General features: G+C 43.0%; 1 protein-coding gene across 1 annotated transcript; it reads left to right on the forward strand.

Moving 5' to 3' along the window:
* Positions 1-1,150: 1,150 nt before the first annotated feature.
* On the forward strand, positions 1,151-16,658 carry LOC132399644 (Ig heavy chain Mem5-like). Its single transcript, XM_059980242.1, has 6 exons — positions 1,151-1,242; positions 1,947-2,273; positions 5,984-6,274; positions 9,496-9,615; positions 9,718-9,776; positions 16,227-16,658. Exons 1-6 carry the CDS (start codon positions 1,200-1,202, stop codon positions 16,257-16,259), a joined length of 873 nt encoding a protein of 290 aa, XP_059836225.1. The 5' UTR covers positions 1,151-1,199; the 3' UTR covers positions 16,260-16,658.
* The last annotated feature ends 2,284 nt before the right edge of the window (positions 16,659-18,942 follow it).

Raw genomic sequence — 18,942 nt, forward strand, 5'->3', positions numbered from 1 at the left:
ATGACTCATATTCTGTTCCTTTAACAAGCCCCTACACCGGTCCCTGAGGGACACCACTTGTCAGAAAACTCTAGCACGAATATGCGCGTGCGTGTGTGTGCTTATACATGCTTTTCTGTGTGTATATGATGTGATTTTCGACCAAGATAATAGAACCACTTAGTGCAATCAAACACTCAGTATAATTGGATTATTATTGTACCGAGGAACAGTGAAAAAATCTTTCTTTCACGTCCATTTCAGAGAGATCGTTTCATTATATCAGTAGAAGTCCCATTGGTCATTGTCAGCGCACACCATGCCAGCCTCCTCCCTCCCACCCTCCTCAATATTTAACTTCATACCTCTCCCGCTTAACCTGCCTACCAATCTACTCTTTAACTTCAACTTGTGTGGAAATATCCAGAAGGAATCCCGAGTGAAAACGAGCCGCGCTGCCCACTGTGCGGTTTTCACGCGAGAAGTTAAACTGAAGCTGATCTACTCATTACCACTCCACTGAAAACAAGAGAAAGTGAGCTCTTTCCGTCCCTGGAGCCAATGTCTATCAATCCAGTCCAGACACCATTACGTGGACGGTTTATGGGAGCTTTCTGTGTAAATATTGGTCGGTGTATTTTCAATGCTGCAACATTGATTAGAAAAACACTTCGTTGAGAATTTAAAAAAAGCTTTGGCACGCAGGAGGAGTGGAACATGTTAGAAACGTCCTCGCCCGCCGGCAACACAACCATCGCAGCATGGAAACATTGCTAAACCACTTCATCAAACACTTCTAGATTTAAAATTAACCCGGAGATAGCAGCCGCCCAGCCAACTGTATGTACTTCTCTGGAGGAAGACTTCCTGTCCTAATTAGGCCTTCATGATAAACCTAACCAGAGTCCTGTATATAGTCTCACGCACCAGAGTTAGCACTATGTCGAGTGCTTCGAGTGTGGTCTGACCAACGCGAGTAAGCGTGTATATTTTTTATGTGTTTGCAAACCGCGTTCCATCGGCGTGTACCTGGCCCCGCGTAAACAGGAAACCCGCAGAACGCCTCTGCCTTTTTCCAATACAACCAATCATTTCATAGTAAGCATTACGTTTGATTCTCATCAATTACAAAGGATTTCGCCCCCTCCCTTCCGCCAGCTTTACAAACCGATGAACACTCGTCTGCGATTAACACCCGGAGTTTAACTCGGTGACGAACAATGAGATGCTGCACGGTCTTCGCGCTCTCTTACTTAGTGCAAGGTGAGCCACCCGAATCTCGAGAAGAGAAGAGCTTGGGCAGCTGGTTTAGAGAGAATGCTGATCGTTAACTAACTGAAGGGATTTGGTAGAATAAATAAGTGGATTCTAATACCGGAGGGCATGCATTTAAGTTAAAACGGTGTCGTTTCGAAAGAGATATGAAGGGCAGATAATAGTGGTACCTGGAATGTGCTGGGGAGGTGCTAGTAGCAGACACATTAGGAACTTTTGAAATACGTTTAGATAGGCGCATTGCTGCGAGGAAAGTGGACGTTGTGTCACCAGAAGAGATTAGATGGGCACTTGATTATTAATTTAATTGGATCGGCACAAAAGGGCCCGTTACTCTGCTGTACTGTTCTATATTCTAAGTCGATATTTTTGCTTAACCACCGATACCGATAATCAGAGAAAGTAGAAGGTAGAATTAGGAAGACAGATTACTCTGGAGAGAAGGTGCGGTAAATTAATTCCCATCCCATAACGGAATGAAATAACTGGAAGGCTTTCAAACGGAGTTTTAAGAAAGGGATTTAGACGCAATTATGAGAGTAGAGCAGACGGTAATACAATTAACTGTAGAGACTTAGCATGCTGCTCTTTCTGTGTTCCAAAGTCTCAATTCGTAAAAAGATGGCGCGAGGTTGAAGTCTCTGTGTTATCAGTGAGAGGACCACTCTGTGATCAAATCTTCCTTCTCTCAGTTTTTGTGTCTCAGGCTGCCTTGTTCCAGTCTCCGCCGATTCAGACCGTCCATGTCGGAGGTCGAGCCATCCTGAATTGTAGCCGGGACCTCGGTGTGCTTGCTTTTATAAACTGGTATAAACGGAGCGACCAAAGGCATCTGCAGTTCGTTTCCAGGGTGGGCCAATTCGTGGAAGCAGAGGGGAGGTTCTCGGGACAAGTGGACGAAAAATCGGCCACTTACTCCCTGGTGATTGAAAACGTCCAGCAAAATGATTCCGGGATCTACTTCTGCGCAGACCAGATCTATGGCGAGTTCGGCAATGGATCCAAACTACTGGTCACAGGTAAATCGTCGTAACAAGTTCATATACTTCTGCTGATGCTGGGATCCTTTTTTATAGCCCATCACCCCTACTGGGAACAGATGCGGAGGCCACTTTCAAATTGTTTTAGTGTGTAGCCCATTTTCGAAAGTCCTTCTCCCTGAGAGCTTCTGTTTGCTTTACTGTAGCACTGAAGTTTTACGGGATGGGGTTACGAATCCCTTGCCTAAACCTACTCCTTTCGTAGCCGGGCTTAGGACTGTATATGGCGGCGTTTTGCTGCGGAACAGAGTTTACGTAGAGGGTATAATTAGTACGTTCACAAATGAGACGGGAATTTGACGGGAATTTGTGATGCTGTTGGAAGTGCTGAGATTAGGTTTGAGCTACAGAGTGATACTGCTGAGGTTAATTCAGTGTAATTTAGCGATGCAGTACGGCATCAGTCTCTTTCAATTTAGAGTTAATTATCACGTCTTTAGAATGAGGGAGGAAATCGGAGCTCTCGGAGGAACTCCACGCGTTCTCGTACTAACCCCTTACAGGTACCGACGGAGACTGGACCATAGTCTTACAGTTGGCTCAGTAAAGCGTTGCCATAATCGCTACCCTACCGTGCCAACCCTAAATGTGGTGAAAACAATGGCAGATGTAACTTAAATCTGAGAAATTTGAGGCGGAGTGTTTTGGGAGCTCGGGAACAGATATAATGAACAGTAGTAGCAAAGGAGACATGGAGAAAAGTTGGTGAAGCATATATACCAAATACCTGTCTTCAGTTGCTGTGGAATAGAATCTAAGAGCAAGGAAGTGGGTATATTCAAACTGTGTAACACATTAATCAAAACAAACTGGAGTCATGTGTTAAAATTGGAGCAAGGGAGCGATTGCGTTTGGAGGATGCAGAAAGGATTCACCAGTTTTGCGTCCTCGAAGTTCTCTAATATTTAATGTTCATCATAAAAGATTCAAGTCGGATTTTTAAGATCCGACAAGAGAGGTCTTTAATTAAGTGTGTAGGTTACCAATGGGGAAAGAATGCTACTTAACTATATCTAAGTGAATGAAGTTTGTGATAAGACCATAAATTATCTCAGCAGTTTCATGGCAGATGTATTTTCCCTCCCGATCCCATTCCCCTGCCTTCTCCCCGTAACCTTTGACACTCTTAGTAATTAAGATCCTATGAACCTCTGCTTTAAATATTGGTCTGCATATCCCCCTGTGGCAATGAATTCCACCGATTCACCACCTTCTGGTTCGTCAGTTTGAAAAAGTGTCAGCTGGGAAGCGGTTTTGAAATAGTGGCCGTGACTCCACATATTTCAAGTGGAGTTATATTTCAAGAAAACAAAAGTTCGCATGAACCAGAAAAAAACGTTTTAAAATGGGCAAATCCATGTTCGTTAATATTAGTCAGGAACTGGATAGAGTACAATTGGAGCACCCGCTTGCCGGTAAGTCCCTATGTGTATGGAAGAACTCAGGCCGAACATGCTCCTGTAAGGCTAAAAGGAAGAGGTCATAATCTCTGCGAACTATGGACGATAAGGATTTTGAGGGTGGATAATGATAAAAAACTGAAACGCATGGTATGTGCAGAAAGTTAAAGACGACCAAAGCCCTTCCTGGTATCAAAATGGAAGGCGATGCTTAAAAGGCAGATTAAGTAACGTCACAAATTATCAATGGCAAGTAGATAAGAGTTTATCTGCAAGCCACCTAAAACTGTATTAAGGGCGAAAGATCATCCAAGGAAATATTAGAGCTCATTACCAGCAACGGACGAATCTGTCTTTGGAGCCAAAAGGTATTGGAATGGTCCTATATGAGTACGCTTCATCAGATTTCACAATGGTAGCGCACCTTGTAGATGGAGGCATCATTGAAGAGAAAGGTGAACTTTGGGTGTAAATCCCAATAAATTAAGAATACGCGTTTGAATCCATAGCGGCTTTAAAAGTCAAAAATCGCCGGATCTATCCTAGGATTTTGTGGCTAGCAAAGTGTGAGATTGCTGGGTCTTTACGTGAGGTGTTGTAAATATTTGCGGTGTACATGTGAGGCTCCTGGAAGGTAGCAGTTAGAGTACCAGGGCAAAGAATGGCAAAAATAGACCTATGAGTGGTAGGGATCTTCAAAGACTGAAATTCGAGGGACAGGATTAATAATATGTTGCAGTGACAAGGTCTAATCAGAGACAGCCAAGTGTCAATAGCTGATCATGTCTGAGAACTCTGAATCGAAATTCTTGATATATGATATAGACAGTGCAATCAATCTATGTTTTACATGCACTTCAGTGAAGCCACTGACAAGGTCCCACAAAGACATCGACCAAGGCAATGTCGCAAACGATTCCACATTGGACTGGCAACAAGGACGAGGGAAGATTAGATGCCTGTTACAAGCGGTGCTCTCCAAGAATAGATGGTGGAACCTTGGTTCTTTGAAATATTCTTGAATGGTTTAGATTCTGATATATGAAGCAAAATCAGTAAATTTATGGAGATGACAAAGAAGGGCGAAATAGTGGATAGTATGGACAGTGTGAAAGTTAGTCTTTGTCCAAGGGGTGATACTGAAGTGTTGATGATATGCATTATAAATGTTAACCAGGAATAGCGCGAGTGGATGCGTTTTGGGAGGATTAATGAGGAAAGGACATGAGAAACATAGAGGTTGAGGGACAGAAGTACCTTGGATTACAAATCCAGTGATTATTCAAGGTGGCATAGCACGTACATACTGTGATTATGAAGGGAACTGGATATTGGACTTTCCATAGTCAGGTTATTGAATAGAGAGTCAGGTAGGTTATAGACACGAAGGTTATAGACAGCAGCAGGCCGTTCCAGTTAATTGAGGTAGACAAACAAAAGTGAATAGAATTATTATAAGGTAAAATATTTTCGTGGGGAGCTGAAGTGGATCAACCATCATAGAATAGTTGCAGTAGATTTGCTGACAGCATCTAAGAGGTGTCTAGATGGGTTCAGTGATTACTTAGACAAAAGAGACTTTGCTAAGTGTTGGAAGATAGGATGAATGTGGATTCGTGCCCAGTGTTCGAGATGATGAGCCGTATTGTCTGCTTCCCCGCTCTGGGTCTCTATCACAACGATGTCGTTTCGTTTGCAAGGAGCGGCTGTAACGTTGCTTTGTTTTCCTTGGGGTGGAGAGGGTAAGCTGATAGAAGTGTGAAACATCAGCTGAGTCTAATCACGGGACAATATACAATGACCAATTAACCTACTGACTGGTACGATTTTGGACTGTGCCAGGAAACGGGAGCATCCGGAGGAAACTCACGCTCACCACGAGGAATGGCTTTTCAGGGCAACAAATTCCTTACAGTGGAAGCCGGTGTTGAACTCCAAACTCCGCCTCCTTGAGATATAATAGCGTCGCGCTAAACGCTCTGCTGCCGAGGCGCTGGTAAATGTAACGATAAACCTATATAGAGGAGGGGTGCGAGATTTAGAAAAGGCTTGAAATGGATGTTTCTCTCCGAGGGGCGTTGGGATCTCCCTCCCTGAGGGGAAGCGATGCAGCTACTTACTTAGTTTTGGAGGCGAACTGTCACAGACAGAGGGCCTTATAAACTAGGATTAGCACAGATACGTACTTGACCGCCAACATGGGGAAGATGGCCAGAATAGCCTGTTTTTGAAACGGTGATTAAATTGGCCATCCAATTAATACAGTGTTGTTGTGTTTTCCGCATTCAGCACAGTCTCCTACCATATTCTTGTTAGCGCCGCAAGCGGATCAAATTGCTCAAATGCAACTGGTGACATTGATGTGCTTGGTGAGAGGCATGTCTTCCCACTCGCTGAGCATCCGCTGGAACATATCAGGAAATACCACAGAAGGTCGCTTTGATCCCCCGATATTTGATCCGGATGGAGGCTACAGCGTTAGAAGCCGCTTCCAGATCCCGGCGGAAAGTTGGCGTAGCGGCGCCGTCTGCACTTGCGCCGCTGGACAGCTGGTCAGTGACAGTGTCTCCGCTCAGAAAGGTATCGTAGAAACTAGTGATTCCCATCAGCTTTATGACGCGAGACCATTTGGCCCTTTGTGTTTATGCTTAGCATCGAGTTAAATCCCGCTCTCCAGCGCTGTCTCCGTGGCTTAACGGCTCTACTGCCGCATTCAAACGCTGCGGTAATATGAGCAGAGCTTCTCCCCCGCGCCACAGATCATGGAAACTTTCACCTCTCTCCGAGTGAAACCCTTTCCCTCATTCCCTTTATCATCACTCAAAAATAACTTTTAATGGGCATCTCTTGGTTTGGCCACTCTGCTCAGGGAAATGGTGAGAATCAGAATCAGATTCATTATCATTGACTTTATATTCATAATAATTCATTTATGTTTCTTCAAACTACATAGTACATTCATTATCAAAGTATGCATATGTCACGATATATCGCATTGAGATCGCGGACATTGACAGTCGCATTACAGCAGAATTTGTGAAAGGCTATGAATAACGAAGACTGACAAACAACCGATGTATAAACGAAGTCAAATCGCACAAATAATAAATAATTTAATAAATAATAATGAGTTATAGAGTCCTTGAAATTACTCATTACTCTAAACACGACTCCGATAAATTTTGGACAGATAAGCTTTAATTATCAAGTGTACATCGAAAAATACAATGAACTGCGTCTTTTGCGTCAAATCAAATCAGTGAAGGTGTGCTGGGGTTGCCCGTAAGTGCCGCCATGCTTCCGGCGGCAGCATAGCATGCCTGTAATTCACTAACCCAAACGCTATGGCCTCGGAATGTGAGGGCAAACCGGAGCACCCTGAGGCAACACTCGGGGTTACCGGGAGAATGTACAATCTCTTTGCAGACAGCAGCAGGAACCGAGCCACGATCTTTCAGCCGGCACTGAAAGTCGTTTCGCTAGCCGATACGTTACCGCACGGACCTATAAATTTACCCACAGTACCTCAGAATTTATATAATGGGAGAAACTGGTTACAAAACATTCAACTCATCAGAACTCATCATTGTGGAACGAGCTTCCAGTATAAGTGGTAGAGGCAGGTTCGGTATTATAACATAAAGTAAAATTAAATAGATATATGTCCAGGAAAGGAATTGAGGTTTATGGGCTGAGTGCGAGTCAGTGGGACTAGGTGAGAATAAGCGTTCGGCACGAACTAGAAGTGCCGAGAAGCCCTGTTTCCGTGCTGTAATTGTTAAATGGTTATTTGGTTATAAGACATAAGTAGTTCAGGCACGAAAATAACCTATCCACCGCCGACTCTCCAGGCCAATATACCGCTTCCCAGCGTCGGGCGCGCTTAACTTGTGAGCTATCTGTGGAAATCGAACACCCCTCAACATGCGGCCCTGAAGGTTCCAGTTCTCCTTTACCTATCATATTTGCGATAATCTCAACAGTTAGTAAATTTCAAACTCAAGTCGCCCTGGCCCGGATGTATATCGCTACGGGCCCTATGAAAAGAGCTCGTACACGATTTAGATAGTGATATGGATGAAAGGAAAATGGAGGATAGTGCAGAAGGGGAGGATTAGACTGATTTTAGAGTGAAAAGTTCGGCGCAACATCCTTATGCCTCTACTGTGCTGTTCAAATTTCCGTTCCGTGATCTATGCATCTCAAAATCCAGTCTTCATGGCTCTTGCATCTCTTTATTCACCAAAACTGCGCTTTCTTTGTAACTGCAATACATCGTTCCCCATTTTCTCCTTTTGTACGACTCGGTGTTTTATATGCGATATGATCTGTCTGATGGCAAACTTTTCACTGCATCTCGGTTTATGTGATGCTAATAAACCTGATACTAATTGCTATAATTTTCCAAGATTTATTACATTCCAAATTAGACCACAGATACAAAGCTTGCAAAGGAAAGTGACCAATCAGATCATTTTCTATGACATTCTCTCAGGCTCTTACAGTCCTCAATCTCGTGCTTGTTATTGGCCGCGTCAGGACTTGAGAAACACTGTCCCTGATTTCTAACCTTTTTATCCCCTTTAAACTTGCCGCATAGAAAGGGAAATCCTACTTGATTTGATTCTTTATTGCCACATAGTTACCAGGAACGCCTTCCTTAATGTAAAGCAGCGGGAATATCGGGTGGAAATGTCACATGATCACGCGGAAACGTGCACAATTCACAGAGGGGACTTTCTAGAACTGGATCGAAATCGTAACCTTAGAGTAACGAGCTAGCTTTACAATAGAATAGAGCGAACATATCCGAGACAGAGCGACAAACAGCGAATGACGTTGGCCAGCAAGCCAAGGTTAATTAGAGACCACCCTCCCCAAACTTGAAAGAAGTGTTGCAGTAAGGACCGTTAATGTTATCGGTATTAACCCAGTGTCAGTCTGGAGCAGAAGCGGAAGAACATGTAAATGCCACCGGGAGCCCAAATAGTGGTATGAAGTTGCTGGGCCGAAAGGCCAGTTCCAGTGACGAGTAGGGAGCCATTTGGATAGTCTGTTGTAGAGATCTGTCAGTATTTTCAGAAGGAATGAGAGATTAGAGCAGAAGACCACAAGACCTTGTATTATTCAGCTCATCGAGTCTGCTCCGCTATTCCATCTTGGCTGATTCACTATCGCCCTCAAACCTATTCTCCTGCCTTTCCCAGAAACCTCTGACACACTTGCTAATCGGGAAACTATCAACCTCCCATTTAAATATATCGATCGTAAACTCAGCTCGCTCCATCATGGCCGACAGTATCCTTAGTATCCAGGACACTTTCAAAACGCCATGCTTCAAAAAGGGGCATCTATCATTATGGACCCCATCACCCAGGACATGCCCTCTACGCATTGCTTCTCTCACGATCGAACTCTAAGTATCTGAAAAAAACACACTCGAAGTTTTAGGATCAGCTTCTTCCCCTCCACCATCAGATATCTGAATGGATAATTAACCCATTAACACTACCTTACGATTTCCTTCTCTGTTTGCCCTAATTATTTAATTTGCAGACACACGGACAGACAGACGGACACATACATATACCTCCTATTGTAATTTACAGTATTCATTATTGCGCATTGCAATATACTGCTACAGCAAACCAGCACGTCTCACGACAAATGCCTGATTCTGATTCTGATAATACCTTGAATTTATGTTCAATCTGTTGAGTAATTAGGACACAGGCCAACAAATGCAGATTGGAACTGATGTTAAATTCCTTTCAATTGAAAGTCGATTCTATGTCCTTCAGACAGCCTGCAGCTCCAACTCTGTCAAGTGTTTTCAATTGGCCTTGCTGCGACCCTCGTGTTCCTTGCTGTTGTGGCGACTACTGTGGCCATTAGGAAGCATCGGAAGGAACGCAAACCAGGTAACGTGTTGGCCTTAACCTAATCAAGACCTGAACTTCTGCCAAATAGTGAATAATCCCTTTGAAAAAAAAAGCTCATTTTTATACATCTCTTTCAATCAGTAAAAGGAGAAACGGCAGGAAAAAGCACCACCACCTGGCGAAAGGATCGAGAACGTGATGTAAGTATACACAATTTCTAGTACACCTGTAAACCTGCTAGTTAATGCGATACCCTGGCGTTTGCTGGCACACCATTCTGTAGCGCTTACTGAGGCTGGTTTAAGAAAAGCAGTGGCAGTGATGTGGACGAAACCGACTTGTTAATCAGGGAGGCTAGAGGAGAATGGGCAGACTGGTTCAAGCTGATAGGAAGGCGAACGTAACTTAAATCATCACAGTGGTGTCAGAAGAGCATTACTGAGCGCACAGTGCGTTGAACCTTGAAGTGAATGGGTTACAACAGCAGAATACCCCGCTGGGTTCCATTGCTCTACCCAATAATGCCATTTACAAGTAGGTAATTACTTTGCCCGTAGAATAGCACAACACGGGAACAGGTCCTTCAGCGTACGATGTTGCATTGAGCTAATTGAACTGGAAATCAAATACCTAACTACACTACTCACTTCTGCTTAAAGAACGTCCATATTCTTCAATTTCCAGCACATCTGTGTTCCTATTGTAAAGTCTGAAGAACGGTTCTATCACCTAGGACAGCGAATTTCGGGCTTCTACCATTCTCTGTATAAAAAACTGGACCGGCACATCTCATTTGAACTTAACCCAGTTTACCTTAAACGCATGCCACGTTTCAACAATGTGCAAAAGCGATACAGGCTACCTTTTCTGTCTCTGTCTCTCTCATAGTATGGAAATCTCTGACGATTTGTCCCTCTGTCTCAGAAGTTGCTGAGAAAACAAGTTTGCTCAAATTCAAGTTCAGGTTCAGTTTATTATCATTCAGCCCTACTCATGTATATCGCCAAATGAAACAACGTTCCTCCGGACCAAGTTGCACAACACCGTACATATAACTTACACACCCCACATTAAGTAATATAACCATAATAACCACAATATATATTAACAAATAATATAAAGCATATGGCATAAGTCAAAGGTAAACAGTATAACGCCAATGACACTTCATAGGTGCTGCGACATGGGTGGTGGCAGGGAGTTTAGTAGTCTTATGGCCTGTGGGATGAAGCTGTTCCCCACCCTAAAAGTTCTTGTTTTAATTCTCCGGTACCGCTTGCCTGATGGTAGGGGATAAGAAATATTGTTGGAGGAATGGGAGGGATTATTGACAACGTAAGAATTCGCATGCAAGGCCAAACTCTCCTTATAGCAGAAGCTCTCCATTCCAGGCAGCATCCCAACAAACTTCTTCTGCACTTCTTCCAAACCTTCAACATCCTTCCAATAATGAAGACGGCCAAAATTGAATTCAGGGATATATGAACTCAACTCCAAAATCCCTCTGTATGTCACTGGTGTTAAGGGTCTGGTCATTAATAGTGTACCAACACTTTATAATGCAACATTTCTCACTTGATGGGTTTAACCTCTGTCATTCGCCCTTATCTGCAACTGATCTGTATCCTTTGGTCGCCTTCTACACTGTCCACAATTTTGGTATCAACTGCAAACTTACTAATCCACCAATTTACGTTTTCATCCAGGTCATTTATAGACATCGGGTATGGCAGAGGTCCCAATACAGATCCATGCAGAACACAGCCCCCCCAGCTGGAATGTCCCTTCGACATGTACCCTCTGTCTTCTATGGGCAAGCCTATTCTGAATCCAAATCATAGAACCCATGCAATATTAATCTTCGATTGAGCCTCCTAGATGGAACCTTGCCAGACGCCTTACAATAATCAATGTAGACAACATCCATAACTCTGTCTACAAGACATCACCATCGTCACTTCATAAAAAACTATAATCAAAAGATACTTTCTTTTCCGTATCCATTTGGATTCCCATTCATATATAAAATCTTCTGATATATTTTCTCCTATCTTATCTAATTCTATTCTGATCCATGCCGGTTTTTCTTCATCAAAAAAAAAGGTGCAATAAATCTAAGCTGATTTGCTTTATAATAATTCTTAAAATTTGGGAGTTGTAACCCTCCTAGGTCAAACTTACATGTCAATTTTTCCAACGATATTCTTGACATCTTACCTTTCCAAAGAAACTTCATCATACATTTATTCAACTCTTGAAAAAAACATCCGGGGCAGTTGTATTGGTAATGTTTGGAATAAATATTGTAATCTATGAAATATATTCATTTTTACAGCACTAAATCTACCTACTAATGTTATTGGTAACATCATCCACTTATCAAGATCTTGTATTTTTTTTCAATAATGGCAAATAATTTAATTTATATAAATTCTTTATATCTTTATCGACACTTATACCTAAATATTTTATATCATTTGTCGGCCATCTAAATTGAGTTACTAATCGACATTGACTATAATCTCCTTTAGTAAGGGTAAAATTTCGTAAGGGGTAGTAAGGTGTAAAGAAAGAACCTCTTATATTAAAACATCGGATTGATTTATGGATTTATTTATCTGACCAATGTTTCCGATGTAATCAAGTAATCGCTACTTTTTTGCACTCTTGTCAGGAACGGATGAACCCAAACGCAGGACGCAGACACTGAAGTACTTGGGCTAGGACAGGATGGGGATGCCATGGCATTTAATGGTTAATGCCGGCGGGGCTGGATCCAAGAGTTCAGACGAGGCAGGCAGGCAGGAGGATCCCAGAGTTCAGACGAGGCAGCCAGGCAGGAGGATCCCAGAGTTCGGGGCAGGCAGGCAGGCAGGCAGGCAGGCAGGCAGGCAGATCCCACAGTTGGGGGCAGGAAGGCAAGCAGATTCCTCATGGGGGGCCGCAGGGATCCCGTGCAGGGCCACTTCCCAGGCGGAAATCACAGAGACCTGGGCAAGACGCGGACACCTGGGCAGGCGTAGTGCACAACCCTTAAGGAGCAATAGGTGGAAAAGATAGAACCCCCGCCGGGCAGCGGCAGTCTGGCCGGATCCGCCCGACGATGCAACAAGAGGGAAGAGGCAGAACCTCCACCGGGCAGCGGAGGCCGGCCGGACCCGCCCGATGGAAGCAACGGGTAGGAGGGGGCAGAACTCCCCGCAGCGGCAGTCCGGCCGGACCGCCCGATGGAAACAACGGGACGGAGGGGGCAGAACCTCCGCCGGGCAGCAGCAGTCCAGCCGGAGCCCCCCGACGGAGGCAACGGGTAGGAAGCTGGGTCCAGGGTGAGCAGCAGAACCGCAGTGATCCAACGAGTACATTGATAAAGGCAACAGAAAGCGCGGGCAAGACGAACAAGACGGAGCAGCGGGACCAGCGCACCCGAGAGGAGCAGGAAAAGCCTGACGAACCGGGTAAAACAGCTACAGAGTGGGTTGCAGAGCGGAATACAGAGCCGGTTGCAGAATAGGCAAAGGGCAGGATACGGAGTAAGATTCGGATTAAACGAATCAGGTATGGAGCAGGTAAAACCGGCTTCGGAGCAGACAGGATGCAGAAGAAAACTACCACCCGCCCGGTCTCCGTCCCACGGCCCCTTATAAACCCCTGCAGCTGAATTGGCCACAGGTGTGCCTCCTTGATCCAGGATGATCTTAACAGGCTCAACGGGGCCGGGCGGGACAGCTGCAAGACCCGGAGTCCGGATGTTCGGACCGGATCGAGACCCGTTACGCGGAACCCGGACCGAACCAGACCCTAGCAACTCTAATGGGTCTTGTTTTAAAATTCAACCTTTTTGAGTAAATCTAAGACTTTTATCTGAACTAAGCATTGGAATACAACTCCCACATAGCCCAACATTATTTTTATTAGGCGATATTGAAGGGATGATACCGAAACCTAAATTGAATAAATATCAGAAAAAAAATATAAAAACTGCATTGGCAGTAGTCAAAAAAGCTATTGCTGTTACTTGGAAATCGGATTCCTATTTAACTATGGACCGTTGGAATAATGAAATATATAGCTGCATCCCACTTGAAAAAATACTTATAATTTAAGAAATGAATATGATATATATTTCAAAATTTGGCACCCCTAACTACAAAAGATAGGATTAAATATATAGGTCATTTGAAGAGAAAATTATTAGTTATTTGGGGAAAAAATTCAAGGATCTATACGAAAGTTATTTTGAACTCCATGAAGCATGTGGTGATCCTCTGATATCCAGGCAATCCTTCCTTTCTTTCTTTCTTTCTTTCTTTCTTTCTTTCTTTCTTTCTTTCTTTCTTTCTTTCTTTCTTTCTTTCTTTCTTTCTTTCTTTCTTTCTTTCTTTCTTTCTTTCTTTCTTTCTTTCTTTCTTTCTTTCTTTCTTTCTTTCTTTCTTTCTTTCTTTCTTTCTTTCTTTCTTTCCTTCCTTTCTTTCTTTCTTTCTTGCTTTCTTTCTTTCTTTCTTTTTTCAGATAGGGATCTTAAGGGGGAAGGGTTAAGGTGAGGTGGGCTAATATTAATTTTTCGCTATTCTATTATTCTATTCATTTTATGTAATTTTCTTAAAAAATTAATAAAAAATATATAAAAAATCTTAATCAAATTAGGAAGACATGACTTGCCCCGCACAAAGAGAGGTTTTCCAAACGCTCATAAATCCGATCGTTAAGAATTATTTCCAGTAACGACCGTACCACTGACGGGAATCTCACCGGTCTAAAATTATCAAGATTATCCCTATTTCCTTTCAAAAATACTGGAACATTAGCTACTTACAAGTTCTCAGAGACCTCGCCTGTGGCTAGAAGCCACCGAGATATTGGTGAAGCCTCAAGCGGTTTCATCTGTTGTCCCACTCAATCCTACAAGAACATCCACTTAATGTTCTTTAAGAGACCCAGTACGGCCTCATTCTTTATCTTATAATGCACAAGCAAATTCATACGCTCCACACTGATTTCACCACTTTCCACATAATTCTCCTTGGTAAGTACTGATGTTAAGCACTAAACCACATGTTTAAGTTCTATGCACATGTGGCCTAATTTATCATTCAGTTGTCCTACCCGCTGCTAATTATCATCTAGCTCTTGATGTATGAGTAGAACATCCTGGGGTTCTCTTTAATCCTACTTGCCACTGACATTTCATGGTCTTTTCTGGCCTTCCTAACCGCTTCGAGTTAGGTTCTAGGTTCTTTATAATTCTTAAGGGCTAGGTTTGATTTTTTAGCTTTGCAAACATTTTAATTTTTTTACCAAAAGATTTCATTTCCTTCTGGACCGGATTCACTGTCTGTCTCGATACTTGCGCCAAAACAGCTGTTCCCAATTGTCGTTGTCCTGTTTCTGTCTAATATTCACTAATTTACCCTGTTCGAATGTAATTGTATTTCTAATATTCTTATTTATGGCTATCTGAAAAACTATGGAGTTGTGATCACTGTTCCCTAAATGTTCTCCCAGTGAACATTTGGCCAGGTTCATTATCAAACTCCAGTTCAATTTTGCCCCATCTTCTTGTTGGAACATCTGCAGATTGATATAGAAACTATTTGGAATTCAGCAAACAAATGTTGCACTGTATAAATCTCTTGCTTTAAGATCCCACTCTGTTAGGAAAGTTGAAGTCACCCACAACAACCCTGTTGTTTTCATACCTTCGTGTAGGATTCATTGTTCTAAAACACATTCCAGATACGACAATAGACAGAACCTAACACCAAACTTTAAGTTCATGTGACCTGTACCTGGTACCTCCCGGTCGGCTGGAGGACTTCAAAGGAGGAGCGGTCGGGTGTGCAGCTCCGCTGCAGTGAACATTGACAATGTTGGCGTTAGGTCGCAACAACAGAGTGCAGAGATCTCGAGACGTCGTGGAGTTGCGGAAGGAGAGAAAGAATACAACATGGAATGGAATTGGAGAGGGAATTGGAGGAGATTTCAATTACAGGGAAACAGCTTAACAGAGTTACAGGTTGGCGAGGAAGTAGAGGTTGGAGTGTGCTGCATTGATAAAGGGGTTTAGGATTTGGACGAATTACACAGATGGAAAACGGTTTAAGGGTTTGATGGGTTACACAGATAGACGGTTTCGGGGCTGGAAAAGGTCACACGGAGTGGTATACCGGCGGGGGGGCTTACGCAAATAGGCTGCTGTGTAGGTGCTTAAGCAGTGCAGAGACTGATGGGAGTTGCATAGATAGGGAAGGACGTTGGTGCTGGTGGCGTTAGATGAGAAGGGAGACAAGGAAGATGTAAGGCCGGAAGACACTGCATTTAAGGGACAACAGGTCGTTCATTGGCTGTAGGATATTTTGAATCTATTAGGGACAGAGCTGGACAAGATTACACAGAGTACGGACTGAAGAATAATTTTGAAATCGGAAGGAGATCACAGCGGCTGGTTCAGGGATTGCACTATAGTGTCCTGCATTTTGTTGCTGGTTGTAATCAGGGAAATCAAAGATGAATGAAACTCTTTGCTACATAATATCACATCCCTTTGATTTGGAATTAACGCGTGATTAAATTTTCTCATACACACAACCTGGCGAGGAATGGTGCACGGTGGGGAGTGATACAGTAACCAATCTCATGCCATTCCCTTACAGATCTACGCCCAGCTGGCGATTGATACTAACTGATCTGGAACTGCAGAGTGAATATTATCCTCCGTGAACACCGACAAATTTAGACCTTGTTTCGTATATGCGGAGCAAGAACAACAAAGGAGTAGTATGATTAAATGTTTTTTAAGTGTTAGTAACGGCACAAGCTGAGCAACTTTCAGTGCGGGAGAGACAAACCAGACCCGCCGAGACGAAAACTTGCACACTCGAAAGAAAGCCCGTGCGTAGGAGGCCCAATTGATTCACAGCGCCATCGATTGGCTGCATGAGCACTTGTCATATTCCCGGATCTCTCCATCGAAAGCCACATTCAGAGCTCCCTCAGTCTCAGACCAATCGGTAATAATGAACAACGGTTAATCTGTACTCCCATCCCTGATTATGTTCAGCTTGCTACGATTAAAACTGACCCTTGTCCTAACTAATGCTTTAATATATTAAAATTTGGCATAAAATGTAGATTTTTCTTTTTTGGTCATCTAAACGCCGACTTGGTGGTGAGTCGCTTGTATGTAATAGTTCAAAGGATGATTGTGCAATCTCCACTGGAGTCAGGGATCCCGAATTCTCACTCCAGGTCATGAGACGTTCCCATTAAAGGTACATAAATAAATCCTTACTGACAGGAGGTCAAGAAGATTAGAGAGTTAAATGTGTGGCTCAATGATTGGCGTGAGAGAAGTAGGTTTGAAATCATGGGAAATTGGTACCACTATTCGGGAAGGAATCGGACGGACTCAACTGAACCGTGATGGGACATGGATTCTCAGCGAAACGCATAATTAGGGCTGTGAATAGGGTTGAAACAAATAGTAGGGGTGGGTTCAACAGATTATAGAAATATAGATTGGAGAAGTGTGGCTAAATTAAAAAGGAAAGGTCTGGAAAAAGATAAAGCAAAAATCAAAAAAAGAGAAAAGTAGTAGTGGAGTGAAGAAAACTGAAGTGGAAAAAAGTAAAAGATTACAAGATTTTAAAAAGCACAATGAGTGTAAAGGCACTTTATTTGAATGCCGATAGTATTCGTAACAAGATCAATAAACTTGTAGTCCGAATCATTATGATTTAGTGGCCATCACAGAAACGTAGTTGCAAGCTGGAGAAGATTGGGAATTAAAGATCCAGGGATATCTGGTAATACAGATGGATTGGCAGGAAGGTGAGGGGGATGGGGTAGCGTCTTTAATTAGAGATGAGATCAGGGTGATAGTGAGAGACGATATAAGATCTAAGGAGCAGAATGTTGAATCCATCTGGGCAGAGATTAGGAACAGTAGTGGAGAAAACAATCTCTGGTGGGAGTTGTCCATCTGCCGCTGAATAATAACATTACGGTGGCACAGGCAATAAACAAAGAAATATCTGAGACATTTAAGAATGGAACCGCAGTATTCATGGGGGACTTTTAACTTGCACATAGATTGGGTGAAATAAGCTGCTAGATGGTGGCTTGAGGAAAACCTCGTAGAGTGACAGGTGACAGCTTTCTTGAACAGCATCTTACCGAACCCTCAAGGTAAAGTCCTATCTTACATCCGGTTCTTTGCAAGGAGCCAGGTAAAACTTGTGATCCTGTAGTTGGGGGATCCTCTTGGAAAGACTGATCACAGTATGATTGAGTTTCTCAGAGAAATGGAGTATGTAATAGTTAGATCTACAATCAGTGTATTATACCTAAACAATGGAGACGACAATGGGATGAGGGAGGGTTTGTAGCCTGGGAACACAGGCTATATGGTGAGACGGTTGAGGAACACAGGAAGATCTTCAAAGAAAGTTTTCACGGTACTCAACAAATGTATATTCCAGTTAAAGGCAAGAACAGTAATGGTGGGTAGAGCCTTGTATAGTAAGAAAATAAAAGAAGGCATCAACTAAAAATTCGTGTGTACAACGTCGCCTAGAGTAGTGGGAAACACGAAGATAGGGAAAACTTTAACTTTAGGGAAAACAGCAAAGAACTACTAAGCGAGCAATAAAGGAAGGGAAGCCAGACAATGAAAATAAACCAGCACAAAATATAAAACGGATCGCGAAACTTTTATAATTATACAAACCGGAAAAGGATTGCTAAGGTAAACGTGGGTCCCTTGGGATATTGGGTATTGAGGAAATGACTGAGTTTTGAATGACTATTTTCTATCAGTTTTCACAGCAGAGGACATGTCTAACATGCCAAGAGAGATGATATAGATGCAATGGGAGGTGGGGACCTCGATACAATAACTATCACTAAAGAGACAGTGCTGAGCAAACTTCCGGGTCTAAAGATAGACAAGTCCCCTGGTTCTGATGAAATGCATCACAGGATACTGGAAGAAAATGTAGGGGTTATAGTTGAATGCTTGGTCATATGTTAGCAGTATTTTCTGGACTCTGGCAGGTGCCGACGAATTTGACGAAGGCGAATGTCACGCCACCATTCAAAGGGAATGTAAGCAAAAGGCAGGTAACTACAGGCCAGTTTGTTTAACATCTGTAGTGGTGAAAATGCTTGAAGCTATTGTTAAAGGAGAAATAACGAAGCATCTGGAAAGACGTAGCATGGATTCAGCAAAGACAGGTCCTGTATTACAAATTTACTGGAGATCTTTGAGGATATAAAAAGAGCAGTGGATAAAGCGGAACACATGGATGTTATTTACTTGAATTTCCAGATGGCATTAGATAAGGTGCCACATAAAAGACTTGTCCATGA

Source organism: Hypanus sabinus, chromosome 9 (genome assembly GCF_030144855.1).
Source record: "Hypanus sabinus isolate sHypSab1 chromosome 9, sHypSab1.hap1, whole genome shotgun sequence".
Classification (NCBI taxonomy): Eukaryota; Metazoa; Chordata; class Chondrichthyes; order Myliobatiformes; family Dasyatidae; genus Hypanus; species Hypanus sabinus.

Excerpts from the sequence above, each read along its gene's own strand:
- LOC132399644 (XM_059980242.1), top strand. The coding sequence starts at position 1,200 with ATGAGATGCTGCACGGTCTTCGCGCTCTCTTACTTAGTGCAAG. Across the intron at positions 2,274-5,983 it reads ATCCAAACTACTGGTCACAG|CACAGTCTCCTACCATATTC; the intron begins GTAAATCGTCGT and ends TTCCGCATTCAG. Across the intron at positions 9,777-16,226 it reads GAAAGGATCGAGAACGTGAT|ATCTACGCCCAGCTGGCGAT; the intron begins GTAAGTATACAC and ends ATTCCCTTACAG.